At 39.9% G+C, this 18,933-nt stretch overlaps 1 protein-coding gene across 1 annotated transcript; it reads left to right on the forward strand.

Annotated features, from left to right (window-relative positions):
• Positions 1 to 2,132: 2,132 nt before the first annotated feature.
• LOC128044412 (guanylate-binding protein 2-like) lies at positions 2,133 to 17,782 on the forward strand. Its single transcript, XM_052636598.1, has 10 exons — positions 2,133 to 2,322; positions 2,840 to 2,967; positions 3,864 to 3,973; positions 8,111 to 8,307; positions 8,651 to 8,893; positions 11,447 to 11,727; positions 13,122 to 13,334; positions 15,649 to 15,751; positions 16,523 to 16,716; positions 17,669 to 17,782. Exons 1-10 carry the CDS (start codon positions 2,133 to 2,135, stop codon positions 17,780 to 17,782), a joined length of 1,773 nt encoding a protein of 590 aa, XP_052492558.1.
• The last annotated feature ends 1,151 nt before the right edge of the window (positions 17,783 to 18,933 follow it).

Raw genomic sequence — 18,933 nt, forward strand, 5'->3', positions numbered from 1 at the left:
GACAAAACAACTGTGTCTTAATAATGCACTTTAATTAGTAAATCTATTTATCACTAAGATATGGATTAGCAACTTTGAAACTATACATATACTAGGACTGAGCACATAAGCAAATTTATGATAATAAGAGCTGTGGCTTTCATAGTCAGAATGGAGTTGAAAGGTTAAGCTTGAGTAATTCCTGTTGTGTTGAACTGCAATAGGAAACATGAGCAGTATATAACATAGGGAGTCCAGCCTGGCACTCTGTGACAACCTAGAGGGGTGGGATGGTGGGGTGAGAGCAAGGGTCAAGAGGGAGGGGATATATATATGCTTATGAATGATTCATGCTGTTATATAGCAGAAACCAACACAACATTGTAAAGCAATTATCCTCCAGTTTAAAACATCAGCAGGAAATTAAGGCGGTATACAGAAAGGCAGAAATAAATATAGATGTATCTGCATGTGCTAGTATTCATACATGTATTTCTGAATTTGGCCCATGAAGGGACCTAGAAATAAGGTCACATCTAGTGTTACATCCTGGCATCAAACTTCTGTTATCCAAATAAGGGAATCAGGGTTTCTGGAGAAATGGCCAAATCTAGAGCTGACTCAGGCAAAGTACAAGAAGGACCAGGAATACCTTGTGGTGCCACAAAGTAAAAAAGTGCTTAGAATATGACGGAAGCATGGCCAAATGACCCAGGAGCCAGGTTGAAGAAGCTCTCAAAGAACAAATCTGGGGCAAATTAAGCAATAAGTAAATAATAATTTGTTTGTTGTTGTTTAGTCACTCCGTTGTGTCTGACCTTTTGTGACCCCGTGGACTATAGCCCACCAGGTTCCTCTGTCCATGGGATTTTCCAGGCAAGAATACTGGAGTAGGTTACCATTTCCTTCTCCCGGATCTTTCCGACCCAGGGTTTAAACCTGCCTTTCCTTCTTGGCAGGCGGATTCTTTACTTCTGAGCCACAAGGGAATGAGAGTAAAGTACTAAACCCCACAGAATAAAATAAAATAAATGTCTATGAGTCGATACTGATACAACTAAATAATTAAATGAGGAAATAAAATAGAGAAGACGGGATAGCTTGTTTGAAGTAGAACCTCAGCTAATGCTGAAGGAATGGTGAAGTACGAATGACCTACAGTCAAGCACCATGGTAATAACTGTTACAAGCAAGAATCGTTATTAGTGGATGTTAAAATCAGCACTGAAGAAATGATATGAAACTTTGAGGAGACTATATCTGCAGTCTCAAAAATATCTCCCCCCATGTTAACTTTTTTAATCACAAGGAGGTAACTGTAACTACAGTGGAGAAATCTGGCAGACAACCCCTAAACCAAGTGAGCAGAGTTACCATCCCAGCACCAGAGTGTGTTCTACAGACATTATGAAACCTTTGACAGGATACACAGAGACTGGCAGAACATCACAACCACGGCATTCTTGCCAAAAAAATGGAAAAACATAACCTCAATCTAATTATGAGGAACCATAAGAAAAACCCAAACAGAGGGATATTTTGCAAAATGACGGGGCAGCCCTCTTCTAAAATGACAATGTCATGAAAGACAAAATGAAAATGAAGAACTGCCAATGATGAGAGAAGTCTAAGCAAAGGTAGTGAGTGAAGGCGACAAAGGATCCTGAATTGCATCCTGGATCAGAAACGGACACTAGGAGCAAAAGGAAAGCTAGGACAAAAACAACTAGGAGCTAAAGGAAAGCTAGGACAAAAACAACCAGGCAAAAGGAAAACTGGTGACATGGGGATAAGTGTGTAGCTTAGTTAATAGTATTGTTTCAATATAAAAGTCCTGTTTCAATCACTGTCTGTGGTTACATAAGATATTAATAATAGGGTAGCTGGGGAAATGGCATATGGAAGTTCTCTGTGTCCAATGTATGATTTTGTGTAAGGGTAAGCTCCCTTCATAAAGTTATTTTTAAAGGGAACCTGTGGGCTAGTCTATAGGACAAGCTTAAAGGGACCATTGGGCTTTTTCAAACACAAGGAAAAAAGCTCAAGGAGAAAACCAAATTTTGGTTCTAACTGTAAAGTTCTCACTCAGCTCACTGACGAAATGTTCGTTTCCATGCCATCTTTTCCCTTGAAGATCAGGGAACACCCTGGACATGGCCTCAGAGATCCACATGCCAGCCCCAAAGTGCCTCATTGAGAACACCAATGGGCAACTGCTGGCTAATCCAGAAGCTTTGAAGATCCTGTCTGCCATCAGGCAGCCTGTTGTGGTGGTGGCTATCGTGGGCCCCTACCGCACAGGCAAGTCCTACCTGATGAACAAGCTGGCCGGGAAGAAAAAGGGTGAGTGACATGGGCAGAGTCCAGCCAAGTCCCTTCTGTCCACCCACACTCCCAGCGTGCAGCATGGTGATGTGAGGAGAGGAAGTGAGAGGCCTGGGAGGGATATTGAAAGCTAATTTTCATTTTAGTGATGGGCTTCTAACATTCATTCTGTGCTGGAGGATAAGAGTCGACTCTTTCTTCCCACTTTGCCTTAACTTCCTCTTTAAAGTATAAACGTGTCTTTCTGAAAGGAGTACAGTAATTATAAATAAAACTAGATAATAATAAACAATAAAACATTTACTAAAACGTATGTGGATTAACATCAAGCTTATAGTGATCTCTAAGGTAATACAAAAATTTCAGTTTGTACTGAATGTTCTAAATTCTCTTTTTCTCATAATTAAGATCAATATTGATTATACTTTCATTTATTTCTTTAAATCTTGACTTTATTACCTAATGTCTCAATTTCCAGATCCAATCCACCTGCTATTAAAAATCCACCCTCTCTTTTCCCCATGCTCCCTTGCAGGCTTCTCTCTGGGCTCCACGGTGCAGTCTCACACGAAGGGCATCTGGATGTGGTGTGTGCCTCATCCCAAGAAGCCAGACCATACTCTGGTTCTGCTTGATACCGAGGGCCTGGGGGATGTGGAGAAGGTAAAGAAATAAATCTTCTAATCCTGTTTATGTCAAATCAGTAGCCCTTCTTGCACTATCACTTCCCACCCTTTGAATTGTGCTTCAAATATATACTATTAATGTATTATATTCCTCTTTTATTTTCTTTAATTAATTAATTTATTTACTTGTTTGTGCTCAAGATTTGACCTCAAATGCAATTTGAAGCAATCCAAAGTGAGCTTTATGTGAATTGTTGCATATCTTGGCCACACATATAAGCATTGAGAGTGGTCAGTAAGGCCCACTGATATTTTTGTGACCCATAAAATAATGACTAATGATTTGTTAAGTCATTTTCCTTTCATATTGTGGAAAAACATTCTAATAAAGCTACTGAAGGTACATCTAAATCTAAGTAGAAAATTTATAAACATGTCTGACTTGTCAGAGTGGGAATCCAGAAAGATGGTGGAAATAGTATTATCCACAGCTATACAATTAGTGAGAAAAGCACAGTATAAGACCTGATAACAACAGCTTTGTCCATAAAGGATCATACATTACTACTCTTAGAAGTCTTAGGAAACTCTTGTCAAAGGGGTACATTTTAACTACTGTTTAAAAGGTGCTTCATCAGGACATGTCATGGGAATAGAAGATCATAATCTCAGTTCAGGAGAGAGGTTTCAATTCTATTACCTGATCAAGTGCTTATTTGCTTTACACTCTCATGTGCAGTTAGATAAAGTCTTATTTAACTTTCACTACACCATTGATTTTATGTTTTTAAAATTATGTACAGATGGATAAAACTTTGCATAGGGAAATGGTTAATGTGTTTCCAAATAGAGACAGCTGGGTCAGAGTCTGTCCATCTGAACTGGACTCATGTGCTCTTAGTTACTTGGCGTGGCTTCTCCAATGACTTCTAGGGAGACAACCAGAATGACTCCTGGATCTTTGCCCTGGTGGTTCTCCTGAGCAGCACCTTTGTATACAACAGCATGGGAATCATCAATCAACAGGCCATGGACCAACTTCAGTATCCTTTTTGTGGACTAGACAACATGAAATCTAGAAAAGAACAGCTTCATTTTATCACCAGTTACAGTGGTGGTCCACTGCAGAAGAATTCAGGAGTCCCCTTCTTAATGAATCCCATTATGCTTATGCTCACCATCCCTGTTTACCTCAATCACCACGCGAAGCCCAAGCCTTTCTTTTCACACATCATCCTCAGACACTTAGCTGCACAAGGTTCTGTGTGCCTTTCATCCGAGTTAATATTTTTGGGTCACAATCTCCTCAGGAGCTTTCTGTGTGTAATCTGAAGCTGACCCCAGTCCCTAGATAGCATGTATGCGTGGGTGTGCTAAGTTGATTCAGTCGTGTCTGATTGTCTGTGACCCTATGGACTGTAGTCCACCAGGCTCGTTGGTCGAAGGGATTCTCCAGGCAATAATTCTGGAGTGGATTGCCATGCCCTTCTCCCGAGGATTTTACTAGCCCAGGGATCAAACCCATATCTCTTAAGACTTCTGCATTATCAGGAGGGTTCTTTACCACTGGTAGCACCTGGGAAGCTCACCCAGACAGTAAGGAGAGACAAAAGAGGATGGCAGATCACTTGAGATTGGCAGGTGGCAGGTTTAATAAGCAAGGGAATTTACTTAGGTATGCTTTCTTAGGTGACTGGACGACTAACAGATTTCCACACCCACCTGCCAAATTTTAAAGGTCTCTATAGATGCCTAACGGGATTCACTTTCATGCACTGGAGAAGGAAATGGCAACCCACTCCAGTGTTCTTGCGTAGCGAATCCCAGGGACGGGGGAGCCTGGTGGGCTGCCTTCTATGGGGTTGCATGGAGTTGGACATGACTGAAGTGACTTAGCAGCAGCAGCAGCATAGATGCCTAAATTGAACCTGGTGGGTACACAGTCCAGATGGTCCTAGCACCACATTACTATCTCAAGGAGGCTGTGGCCTCGTGCAGCTTCCAGCATGGAGAAGGCAAGTGCAGTGCACATTCCAAAGACAGAGAAGAGGGTGAGCATACTTCAGTTGCCTGGGTCCACCTCAGGGGACAAAACTGCAGTCATATTTGATCACCTCCCCTTACAAATATCCATTGCCAAACCCTCAGTATCCTCTAAAATTCATGTTCTCATTCAGCTTCTTCTTGGCCTTTAAGTGTGGTAGTTCTTTGATTCTTGAGCTTCTATTCTTGTTTTAGTCCCTAGGGAATCTCATCCACCCTTGGACTTTCACTAGCACCTTTATGTCAGTTACCATAACATTTGTATAAGCAATCATGACCACCACTCTCAGGTACAAAACTGTGTATCTAGTTGATTACAAGTCTCCATTTAGATGTGTAAGAAACATCTCAAACTTGACATGCAAAAACAACACAAAAGTCTTAAATATTTAAGTGACTGTAATGAATTGAATATTATCATGCTTCTGACACTATTAAAGTAGAAATATATGGGGGATCTTTTTTTAAAAATTAATATATTTTAATTGGAGGATAATTACTTTACAATGTTGTGACGGTTTTTGCCATACATTGACATTAATCAGCCATGGTTACACATGTGTCCCCCTATCCTGAACCTCCCTTCCCTCTTCCCTCCCCACCCCACCCCTTGGGTTATCCCAGAGCACCGGATTTGGTTGTCCTGCTTCATGCATCAAATTGCACTGGCCATCTATTTTACCTATGGCAATATACATGTTTCAATGCTATTCTCTCAAATCATCCCACCCTGGCCTTCTCCCACACACTCCAAAAGTCTGTTCTTTACATCTGTTTCTCTTTTGCTGCCCTCCATATAGGATCATCATTACCATCTTTCTACATTCCATATATATGCATTAATATACAGTATTTGTGTTTCTCTTTCTGACTACTTCACTCTGTATAATAGGCTCTTGTTTTATTCACCTAATTAGAACTGACTCAAATGTGTTTCTTTTTATAGCTGAGTAATATTCCATTGAGTATATGTACCACAACTTCTTATCCATTCATCTGCCAATGAACATCTAGGTTGCTTCCGTATCCTAGTTATTGTAAATAGAGCTGCAATGAACATTGGGGTACATGTTTCTCTTTCAATCTGGGTTTCTTTGGGGTGTATGCCCAGCAGTGAGATCGCTGGGTCGTATGGCACTTCTATTTCCAGTTTTTTAAGGAAACTCCACACTGCTCTCCATAGTGGCTGTCCCAGTTTGCATTCCCACCAACAGTGTAATATGGTTCCCTTTTCTCCACACCCTCTTATTTGTTGTGGGCATTTTGATGAAGGCCATTCTAACTGGCATGAGATGATACCTCATTGTGGTTTTGATTTGCATTTGTCTAATAATGAGTGATGTTGAGCATCTTTTCATGTGTTTCTTAACCATCTGTATGTCTTCTTTGGAGAAACCTCTGTTCAATTCTTTTGCCTACTTTTTGACTGGATTGTTTGCTTTTTTGGTATTGAGCTGCATGAGCTTCTTGAATATTTTGGAGATTAAATCTTTGTCAGTTGTTTCATTTGCTATTATTTTCTCCCATTCTGAAGGCTGTCTTTTCACCTTGCTTATAGTTTCCTTCGTTGTGCAAAAGCTTTTAAGTTTAAATAAGTCCCATTTGTTGATTTTTGGTTTTATTTCCATTACTCTGGAAGGTGAGTCATAGAGGATCTTGCTATGATTTATGTCATTGAGTGTTCTTCCTATATTTTCCTCCATGAGTTTATAGTTTATAGTTTCCTCTACAGAGTTTTATAGTTTCTGTTCTTACACTTATATCTTTTTCCATTTCAAGTTTATTTTTGTGTATGGTGTTAGAAAGTGTTCTAGTTTCATTTTTTTACATGTAGTTGAACAGTTTTCCCAGCACTTGAAGAGACTTTTTTCTCCATTGTATATTTTTGCTTCCTTTGTCAAAGACAAGGTGTCCATACATGTGTGGAATTATCTCTGGAAACGTCTTAAATTTTTGACCAAAAACACCCCTTCAACATCACAGTAAATTTCCATAGCACTCATAGAGATTATTGGATCAAAAGCTTAGTATTCATCCTAGACAATTCCTTTCTTTATTTCTTACAAACTATTGCACACAGTCTGGTCAGCTCCCCTGTCATAGGTATTTGCCCAGGCTGGCTAATTCCCACCACTTCTTCAATGGTATATTCAGTTTAAGCTTCCATCTTCTTGCCTCCGGGTTATCTTCTTAACTGCCTAACCTTCTCTTTCTCTTCTCTCTTGCCTCTCATATGTACAGCACCTGCCAGTTTTTGTTTTAAAAACAAACATCAGGTCATATTCCCCTCTCAATTTAAAGCTTCTCAGTGGCTTCCCATTAAATTTAGATTAAAATTCAAACACTTTCTATGGCCTACAGTGCCTACATAGTCTGGACCTTAGCTATTCCAGGACTTCTGCCCTAGCCACGCTGGCTTCCCTGCTGTATGTTAGACACCCTCAATGATTTCCCCTCTGAGGTTTTGCAGGAGCTATTTCCTCACCGGTGCATTAGTACATGGCAGCCTCTCTCAGTTCATTTAGATTTCTGCACAATGATCACCTCAGAAGGAATTTACCTGAACCACCACTTAAACCAGCACCATGCACAGATACACACAGTTATTCTCTAAAGTTTAGCTGAGGTTCATTTTTCTTCAAGGCAACTATTATCAATATCTCAGTTTTATTATATTTTTGTTTGCTTGTTTTTCATCTGTCCCCCTCTGCAGAATGCGTGTGTGTTAGTCACTCAGTCATGTCCGACTCTTTATGACCCCATAGACTGTAGCCAGCCAGGCTCCTCTGGCCATGGAATTCTCCAGGCAAGAATACTGGAGTGGGTTGCCATTCCATTCTCCAGGGAATCTTCCTAACCCAGGAATCATACCTGGGTCTCCTGCAATGCAGGCAGATTCTTTACCTTCTGAGCCACCAGGGAAGCCCTCACTAGAATGGAGATGGTAGCATTTTCTCACTCATCACAATGTTATTTGTCCCTAGGACAATTCCTGGTTTATAGTAATTGCTCAGTAAGTGTTTGTGGAATGAATGAATGAGCTAATTAAGAAAAATTAGTTTAGATAAGCGTTGGGGAACAGTATAGCATAAAAGGTGCTACTCCTTTTCTGCAGTTTTCCTATGTTAGCATCCCAGCTATGTGACAGAGCTGACACGTCAAATCAGGGCAAAATCCTCACCTGATAAGCATGAGGTCCAAGACTCAGCCAACTTTGTGAGCTTTTTTCCAGACTTTGTGTGGACTCTGAGAGATTTCTCCCTGGAGCTGAAACTAGATGGACAACCCATCACTGCTGACGAGTACCTGGAGTATTCACTGAAGCTAAAGCAAGGTTACTGGGACTCATGGTTGGCAAACAGAAAAAGAGAAAACAGTATCAGAATAACCAATTCAATGCAGATGCTGAAAATTATAATTTTATAACTTTGTTATCCTGGCTGTTTTATTAGAGGAGATGAAACGTTTCTTAGATAAATCAGTGCAATCTAATTTTAAGTTACTTCCTTCTTGGAGAAGGAAAGAAATTTCATTTCTCTACCCCTTTAATTATTGGGTCTGATCCATGATTAGTTAATTTTTACCTCTTTATATAGGATTTGTGAAAATTACAAAGTTGAAGGGTATATATTTGAAGTAGCCTGAAGTTGTAAAACCTCTGATTTTCTTTCCTCTAGGAAATGATAAAAAAACTAAAAACTTTAATGAACCTCGGTTATGTATCCGAAAGTTCTTCCCAGAGAAAAAGTGCTTCATCTTTGATCCCCCTGCTCATAGGAGGTGCCTCAGCCACCTGGAGCACCTACAAGAGGAAGATTTGAACCCTGAATTCAGAGAACAAGTTGCAGACTTCTGCTTCTACATCCTCAGCCATTCCAAGGCCAAGACTCTCTCAGGCGGAATCACAGTCAATGGGCCTCGTGAGTCCCTCTTATTCACTTTCCTTACCTGGACTTTCCTACTGCCCATTATAGACAACAGAAGTGGGAGGCATGAGGATTACTTCTGACAAATACAGAGTCTAATGATGCCAAGGAAAACACACCACAAGGGTCACATTGTGAATTTTACATATGAACTAAAACTATTTCTGGTATTATCTAATACTCACATGAGTCAGATGAATAAAGATAAAGAACTAGAATCTAACCCTGGTGTAGTAACCTTCTCCACCAACTTCTCAACTCCATTTTTATGAAATTCCTTCCAGGAGAGGTGTATTATTGACAAAGTCAGGAAAAGGCAAATATTCCATGTATGTGAGGCTATGCTTCTCACCTTAACACAATTCTCTTGTTAATCAATGCAAAAATGCGTGATTAGGCACTCTGATTAGGAGTGCCTGCCAAGTACCAACCACTGGGCATAATCCTCATTCCAACATGATGGGAACAAAAGGTACTTAAGCAATTTATGTAACCCTAAGGATTAAACACAGATAAATACAGAGAACCATACCTGAAAGGACCTGCAGGTGACTTCAAGGAGGTTAAAGTCTGAGCCCAGTGAAAAGATCTTGAGGAATGACAGGCAAAGAGGTAAAGATATGTAATTTATGTTTCATACAGTCCTTCAGAATGTTTTAGATAATGTGCTAGAGGGATGTACATGAAGCAACAAGAAGATGAATGGTACTGCAATATTTTATAATAAATGGTGACTATGTAGGCTAAGATAGTGGCAATAGAGACTGTCAAAATTAGCAGAATCCTCACATATTTTGAATACCAAATCCATAAGTTTAGATGATGGAAGGCATGTGGGTATGTGGAAGAAATGATATGGCAGTGTTAAGACTGACTCCAGGATTCTGAGCTTAAGCGACTACTTGAACAGATGTTATTTACTAAAAGAAATATCTGGAGGAGGAATAGTTTTCCAGAATGGATGAAGTTGTTTAGATCTGGATTATTTACTAGTGATTTTCCTTCCTGCCAATGCAGGAGACCTAAGAGACCTGAGTTCAACCACTGGGTTGGGAAGATCCCCTGGTGGAGGAAATGGCAACCCACACCACTATTCTTGCCTAGAGAATCCCATGGACAGAGGACTCTGGCAGGCTACAGTCCATAGGGTCACAAAAAGTCAGACATGACTAAAGTGACTTAGCACATGTTCATATAAGTGATATCATATGATATTTGTCTTTCACTGTTTGATTATTTCATTTAGTATGTTAATCTCTAGGCCCATTTATGTTGCTGCAAATCACATTATCTCATTTCTATGGCTGGGTAACATCCCATTGTATATATGTACCATATCTTCTTTATCCATTCACTGTTGATGGACATTTTGTTGCTTCTATGTCTTGTGTGGGGCTTCCCTGGTGGCTCAGTGGTAAAGAATCCACCTGCAATGTGGGAGACCTAGGTTTGATCCCTGGATCAGGAAGATTGCCCTGGAGGAGGGTACGGCAACCCACTCCAGTATTCCATGTCTGGAGAATCCCATGGACAGAGGGGTCTTGTGGGCTACGATCCATACAGTCACAGAGTCAGACATGACTAAAGTGACTGAGCATACATGCATGTCCTGATCATTATAAATAGTGCTGCTATTATTATTGGTGTGCACACATCTTTTCATATAGTCGTTTTCTCTGTATATATGCCCAAGATTAGGATTTCAGGGTCATAAGAGGACTCTATTTTTCATTTTTTTGGAGACCTCCATAATGTTCTCCATAGTGACTGCATCAAATTACATTCCCACCAACAATGTACAAGGGTCCCCTTTTCTTCACACCCTCTCCAGGATTTGCTATTTGTAGACCTTTGAACAATGGCATCTGACCAGTATGGGGTGATAGCTTAGTGTAGCCAAAAACTGGTAGTTGTAGGGCCACAAACCATTCCAGTTTCCCAAGGCTGGGATTTCTTAGTATGTAAGGCTTTCAGAGTTAAAACAAGAATTCCCTGGCAGACTTGGATGAATTGATCACACTGCATGGAGCTCTGATGAAAGAATATCTAGGAAGACTCTCTTATTTAGGCTAGACCCAGAACTAGTGAGATGCATCACATATACACTTACCTTTACACACACATGTGCTTGTGCACATTAAAATCTCTCCTTGACCTTTATATGACTTAGAATAGAGAAAGAAAGGGGAACTCATTAAGAAAAAGAAAGAGAGATTCAGGAAGGCTAAGAAAAGATTAAGACTTACCATCTTGTCTGCAAAATATCCTTACTCTAACCCATTTATTCCAATAGCTTTCGTTTGGGTGAAGGAAGAAGGAGGAAAGGGAAGCTTTAAACTATTTTGAACCTAGAGGGTAACAAAATATCCCATCACAATTCTTCTTAAAATTTCTTAAAACTACTGTTTGTAACACTTGAAAAGCATAAAAAGTGCACGATCAGTTGACTCAGAAGGATTAAATTTGCATGCTCAGGAATAAACTAACACAGCTTGTTCCTCTGTCTCACCAACTCTTAGTCATTGCTTTTTAAATTCCCTTTCATAGGTCTACAGAGCCTGGTGCAGACCTATGTCAATTCCATCAGCAGTGGGGATCTGCCCTGCATGGAGAGTGCAGTCCTGGCCTTGGCTGAGATCGAGAACTTGGCTGCGGTGCAAAAGGCCATTGCCCACTATGACGAGCAGATGGGCCAGAAGCTGAAGTTGCCCACGGAAACCCTCCAGGAACTGCTAGACCTGCACTCGGCCACTGAGAAAGAGGCCATTGAAGTCTTCATGAAGAACTCTTTCAAGGATGTGGACCAAGTGTTTCAGAAAAAATTAGGGGTATGTTTGCTATTTTGGTTAATGAGAGGAAGAAAAATCTGAGCATTTTTCTTTTTTGTTTTTAATTGGAAGATAATTGCTTTACAATATTGTATTGGTTTCTTCCATACAACAATGTGAATACGCCTCTCTTGCTATAAGCAGTCCTTCCAGAGGATAGCAGCTCTCAGTTATATGTACTCATTTGCACTCTTTACTAAAAGAACAGACTGTTCTTAGCCTTAGTCCTGGAGACTATGGTACTATGACCAACTATGGTTATTAAAAATATCCTCATCTATTAATTTCTACCCTATAGATGCCATATTTTAATCAAACAAGTAAACTGTAACACTGTATTTACATAAGATTATTTAAATTTATTTTTTTATTTGAAGTTAGTCAAAGACACAGTGGTTTCATATTCCCTGCTAATAATATAGGAGAATTTGCTTCTTTGTGAAAACCCTAAAAACTTATTGTGTTTAATGTAAAGCAACAATAAATATTCAGAACGACAAGAAAGAGAAATCAATCATTAGCATGCTATTTGAGGACTCAAGTCTGAGTTCTTCCAAATTAAGGAAGGATTGTTGTATGACAAATTATCATTTGACAGATGACAATTCCTTCCCCAACTTGTAGGGCAGACTTTTACAAATCATACCTTCCTGCTTTCAAAGGTTCTGATGAAACTAAATAGTGAAAGTCAGCAGGCTATGGATGTCTTTCTAGTTGAAAGAAACATGCAAATTCTCTTCTATAAGTGAATGTAGGTAAAAATGCTGTTCTGTAGGCTTTCTCCATGCAGACATTAACTGCAGTACAATCTCCATTACCTTCATTAGCCTTTTATTGAGAAAATATGCAAAAGTACTATTACTTTAAAGAACATACCACTAATCATTGACCCTTTTGAGCACTTACAGAGAAGTCACTGGGCTTAACACTTTGTACCGCTGCATATAATCCTGACAGGGAATCTATGAGATAGATACACTTTTCTGTGTTTTACCAACAAAGAAATCTCATTTCATGAAGGTTGAGGGTCACTAAGTCACAAATTGGTGGAACCAGGAACTTCTTGCAGGCCTGTCATAAGGACAATTGTGTGGTAAACTATTAGGAACTTAAAAAGAGAAGTTTCAAATGGAGCAGTGTTTATGCTTTGAGAATCATTCTCTGAAGCTAAAAAACTATAGGGAAAAAAGCTTCAGATAAACACAAAGAGAAGTAGATGCATTTTTTAAACCAGCATTCTATTTAAGAGTTTTCCGGAATCTCCCAGCATGGTGAGGGTTGTGTTATATTTATGTGCCACATTCTCTGCAGGAGAATCATTTCCCAGTAATCCACATTGGTTCACATCCTCATCCTGGCTCACGGTGCCATTTGTGCTCTTTTTCACCTCACAGGACAAGCTACAAGCAAAGCTAGATGACTTTTGTAAACAGAACATGAAAGCGTCCTCAGATTACTGCATGGCTTTAATTCAGGACAGTTTTCATCCTCTATATGAAGATGTGAAGCAGGGAACAGTTTCTAAACCAGGATGTTATTATATATTTATTAAGAAGATGAATGAGCTGAAGGATAAGTACCACCAGGTCCCCAGAAAGGGGGTACAGGTAAACTACATACTCATCACCTTTTCTGGGGCCTCGCTGAAATGACTCTTTCAAACTACAGTGGGAACAACAAAAATGCAATGGGTCAATGGTGCCTGTGGCTTTCATCGACAATTCACTGGTTTATTCAATAGGACCAACTATCATGAGATGAATACCAGATTCATCCCATGGTAGTGCTTCTTGGAAGCACAGATGGGAGCCCTCAAAAACTTTTGCAGAATTTATTTAATAATTTAGTCATTCTATCATCCAACAATTCTACTCAGGCCTAACAATATGTTTATAACTGGGATTGCTGCTGCTGCTGCTGCTGCTAAGTCACTTCAGTCGTGTCCGACTCTGTGCGACCCCATAGAAAGCAGTCCACCAGGCTCCCCCGTCCCTGGGATTCTCCAGGCAAGAACACTGGAGTGGGTTGCCATTTCCTTCTCCAGTGCATGAAAGTGAAAAGTGAAAGTGAAGTCACTCAATTGTGTCCGACTGTTTGCGACCCCATGAACTGCAGCCTATCAGGCTCCTCTGTCAATGGGATTTTCCAGGCAAGAGTACTGGAGTGGGGTGCCATTGCCTTCTCTGGTAACTGGGATTAGTGCAGTTTAAAAACAAGCAAGTTCTTTCAAAGTATTCATCAGCAATCAACAAAGTATAGCTTACAGCAAATCTAATAATAATAACAGTTCACATATACACCTTATTTTGTGTTAGGAAACAAATGGGCTTAACTCATGCTATCCTCACTAGAACACTGTGAAGTACATGATATCAATGTCCTCATTTTATAAATAAGAAAACTGAGGGAAGTAAAATAACTCACCCAAGATGTACAGGTAGTAAGCGGTACAGCTGAAATGGACACACTAATAGGAAACTCTGGGCTCATAAGTATGCTTCTGTGCCAGTATACTCAGGTTATATCAGTTAGAATTAGGTTTGGGCACATATTATTGAAAAACAAAACAAGAGTGTCTTAAAAACACAAAAGTTTCTTTCTCTCTTATATACAAGAAGTAAGGCAGAGGGGTCCAGGCTGCTATGACAATTCCACAATCATGCTGTTTCCAGACTCTCCTGTTGTGCTCCATCACCTTAGCATCCATCCTCCATCTTCAAGGTCAATTCATGGTGTAAGATGGCTGTTGGAGTTTCACCCATTCCTTCTGTATTACGGATAGGAAGAAAGGAGGGAAACAGAAGAGTGAAAGGTCTCTGGGTCAACTCTCTTTAAGGTGATCTGCAAAAAGCCCAATATAACACCATTGCATACGTGGTATTAGCCAAATTTTAATCATATGGCCACCTCCAGCTACCAGGGAGATTGACTAAAAAAATGCAGTGTTTTATCATGGCCCATGATGTGCCCTGATGGGGAAAAAAAATAGGTTCTATTACTAAGAACAAAGGGGAGAAACATATTAGTGTGACTCTAGAAGCTGCTATCCCAGCAACAAAAATAGCCCTGAAGAAAAATAAAGTAGGGTGCAGGCCTAGGAGAGGAAGGGAACATGGTCCTATTTTATATGTAGGATTTTAGAGAGGGCCTCTCTGGTGAGGTGCTGTTTCAACAGTCTTCAGGGAAGTCAGGAAGTAAGCCAAGTGAACATCTAGAAGAAGATAACTTCAAACAACAGAAAATCCTAGAAGGATGAAATGGTTTATGTCCAACAAATGTGGCAAGAGAGCAATAAGCAACGAAAGAGGTGGCAGGAGGTGAGGTCAGAGAGATGCTCAAGGCCAGAGGCTAACCAGGTAGTATCCTGGAGGGCCCTGAGAGTAGTTTCAGTTTTACTTGAGAAGAGCTGGAAAATCAGCAGAGGATTTGGCGCATCAGAGTGAAGTGATCTTTCTTAAAGTGATACGATGCTAGCTGCTCTCAGGAAATCAGACTGTAGGGGAGCAAGAGTAGAAGGCAGTAGGGAGACCAATTATGAAGCAAATACCATGGTCCAGGCAAGAAGAGATACTATCCTGGACCAGTGTGTTTGGGAGAAATAGGTTACAACTGATGGGCTGTTGCTGGTTTTAGTTTGAATCCAAAGTAAATACCATTAGCTGATGTAAAGAACAGCCATAAGGTTTGTAATCCATACAATTAGAAGATCAGCTTTACTGATTACATTTCTAACACTGGGGTGACTGAGAATGAAGCAAGTTTGAGGGTGGATCTAGAGTTGGGTTTTAAGCCAGTTTGAAATAGTATTCATTAATAAATTCTAAAGTGGGTAAAATGAAATTGAATTGAAACATGTACTGCTAGGTTTTCCTTTAACCCATAAGCTCTATTTCCTAATTCTAACTTGGTCTGCATCAATAGGCAGGAGAGACACTGAGGAAATATTTGGATTCCAAAGAGGGTGTGGCTGATGCACTTCTACAGACTGATCAGTCGCTGACAGAAAAGGAAAAAGAGATTGAAGGTAAGAATAGCTGAAAACACTCTGCTGCTGCTAAGTCGCTTCAGTCGTGTCCTACTTGTGCAACCCATAGACAGCAGCCCACCAGGCTCCCCAGTACCTGGGATTCTCCAGGCAAGAACACTGGAGTTGGTTGCCATGTCCTTCTCCAATGTATGAAAGTGAAATGTGAAAGTGAAGTCGCTCAGTCGTGTCTGACTTTTTGAGACCCCATGGACTGCAGCCTACCAGGCTCCTCTGTCCACGGGATTTTCCAGGTAAGAGTACTGGAGTGAGGTGCCATTGCCTTCTCCGTGAAAACACTCTAGATAGTTAGAAAGCCCCAGAAATGTTAATGTTAGCCACATTGGTCCACCTGAAATATTACTACAGTGCAAAAAATAGCAAGTATATTTCATATTTTTAAAGGATTCTTTACTTAACCAATATTTATGTTAATCTGTCTTCTGATTTATTCTTGTTGTTTAGTTGCTAATTTGTGTCCAACTCTCTTGCAACCCTGTGGACTGTAGCCTGCCAGCCTCCTCTGCCCATGGGATTTTCCAGGCAAGAACACTAGAGTGGGTTGCCACGTCCTCCTCCAGGGGATTTCCACCAAGGTTTCAAACTCACATCTCCTGCTTTGGCAGTCAGATTCTGATTGTTCAGTGCAAAAATAAACACAAGAGGCTTTCCTCATGAGATAAGCAAACAAGTGAAAAGGGTGAAAGCAGAAATAAAGCTATAAAAATAAATTAAGATTCTCATATTTCTCTGCTTATTTTTCTTCTTAAGTGGAACGCATGAAGTCTGAAGCTGCCGAAGCTGCAAACAAAATGTTAGAGGAAATGCAAAAGAAGAATGAACAGATGATGCAAGAAAAAGAAGCGAGTTATCAGGAACATGTGAAGCAACTGACTGAGAAGATGGAAAAGGAGAGGCCCCAGTTAATAGCAGACCACGAGAGGGTTTTAGCCCTTAAACTTCAGGTATTCAATTGTAGCATCTCCATTCTATCTTCCACTGTGCTGAATCAAAAGTTCTGAGAAGTTAGAGCATTATATCTGTTTAAGGACTGTTCTAGCCCAAACACTAGTAGACATTTCATTTCCTTACTGCTTCTACTCCTAACCATCTCTGATAATTGAAGTCTATCTTGTTGTTTAGTTGTTAAGTGGTGCCCGACCCCTTTGTGACCCCATGGACTGTAGCCTACCAGAATCCTCTGTCCATGGGATTTTCCAGACAAAAATACTGGAGTGGTTGCCGTTTCCTTCTCCAGGGTATCTTCCCAACTCAGGTCTCCTGCATTTCAGGCAGATTCTCTACCATCTGAGCCACCAGGAGATTCCATGTCGTACCATGAACCACATACCCAGGCTGCTAGTTTCTTCCTGATCTCTGGGCTGTTCTCCAACTCTATGCTGAGTAGGGATGTCTACCCTGTAACAGAGCATGGACCAGTGTAGGCTTTCTCTCAACTTATTTCTGTTATCTCTGCTCCAAAATTTGGCGACTCGTACTAAATTCCCTGATCAAACACCTCTTGTGATTCTGAATTTTGTAGTAACCTTCCTATGGTGTCCCTTCATCTTCCTTGCCTTCTTAGATATATATTTGGGAGTTCATGTGATATAGAGCTGAGATAGAAAAGGACAGTTTTTCTTTAAAGACTGTTGTTTCAGGTTGAAGGAGGTAAAAATTTAATTCTAGGTGTCACTAATATTTTAGAAACCATAAGAGAAGAATATTTCTGAAGCTAAATAAATCCCAGAAAAATTTTGATAGTAGACTCAAGAAAGAGGGATATAATGAAAATTAAAGGAGGAAAAGATTTCAACAAGAAGTTTCATAACCCATGAGGGATTAATATAGGTATAATTTAGTAAATGTGGGAAATGTTTTAAGTTGTGTGTGTTCAGTCTCCACTTTCCCTTTTAGGAACAGGAACGACTTCTCCAGGAGGGATTCCAAAAGGAGAGCATGAAACTTCATGTTGAGATTCTATACCTCAAGAAGAAACAGGAAGAACCACTACCATGTAATATTCTCTAAGGACCATAATTTCCTAACCAGTTTCTATCTGTTAAGAACGAGTGAATGAGCAACTTCAAGATGTCAAATAATTGCCACTAAACTTGATGTCATAAGATGCATTTTCATTGAGGCTTAAAGTTTGCAAAGATGAAATGAAATGTGAAGGTAGTATTTAACCATAGAAGAATTGAATTTATGATTAAATATAATATAAATGACTAGTATGATACCTTACTAGAACCTGTGTTTGAAATCATGCATATTGACTCTAGAGAGACTTTTAATTGTGTAATTGGGATACATTTACATCCAATTTGGAGATATCAGAGGTGTTCTATTCAGTGTAGACTGTTTCCCCACACATAAACCACCCCTCTAAATATCCTCAGCCCCATGGTCTTACTCAAGGATTTACTTTGGTACAGGGATGGAGGTGGAGGGTTGTGTACACAGGAAAAGTCTGATGAGAGTGTTCAAAGTCATGGAGTACAGTTAAGCATTACTCCTGCTAAGCAGTCACTAGTCACATGACAGCTTCCAATAAGAGAGACCTGGAACAATTAACTTCAGGGTGCAGACAGTGTTCAGTTCTCCATTGGGTGGAGGCTGCATTGCTGTGGTCACTGGTGGGATTCCTGAACACTGGTAGGGGAATTACTAGGACCTGTGTGAAATGGATATATGAGTGGATGTTCAACGTTCTTTGTCTAGAGAATCCCTCTAGATAATTACTGCCCCATTTCTAGGCCATACAACGTCTATTTTACTCTTTTTTTTTTTTTTTTTTTTAGTTCCCCTCACTCACAGTTCCGAGAACTTCTACAATAACAAAAAGGAAACTTTAGCCCAAAATTCCTTTCTATTCCTTTGAGAATAATAACCATAATTCTTCAAAACTTTACCTAACTCCATTTTTCTTTCTTCCTGTTTGCTATGACATCACAGCCTGGGAGCCACTCAAGGCAAATGTCTAGTGTGGAAGGACAAGAAACAAGAAAAAGAAAAATAATTCATTAATACAAAAAAAATATTAATACAAAAAATAATTCATTAATACAAAATAATTCATTAATACAAAAAAATACATGTCTAAGGACATGTATCACTTAAGGTTCTCACTGCAACAAACAGTATCTTCTCAGTAACTTAAAAGGAAAATGATTTTTAAG

This window comes from Budorcas taxicolor, chromosome 3, assembly GCF_023091745.1.
Source record: "Budorcas taxicolor isolate Tak-1 chromosome 3, Takin1.1, whole genome shotgun sequence".
NCBI lineage: Eukaryota > Metazoa > Chordata > Mammalia > Artiodactyla > Bovidae > Budorcas > Budorcas taxicolor.

Bases quoted from the DNA above. Each gene is read 5' to 3' on its own strand.
- LOC128044412 (XM_052636598.1), top strand. From the start codon at position 2,133: ATGGCCTCAGAGATCCACATGCCAGCCCCAAAGTGCCTCATTGAGAAC. The intron at 3,974-8,110 runs GTATCCTTTTTG...TTAGCATCCCAG, and splicing joins CAGGCCATGGACCAACTTCA to CTATGTGACAGAGCTGACAC. The intron at 8,308-8,650 runs GTTACTGGGACT...TCTTTCCTCTAG, and splicing joins TTCACTGAAGCTAAAGCAAG to GAAATGATAAAAAAACTAAA.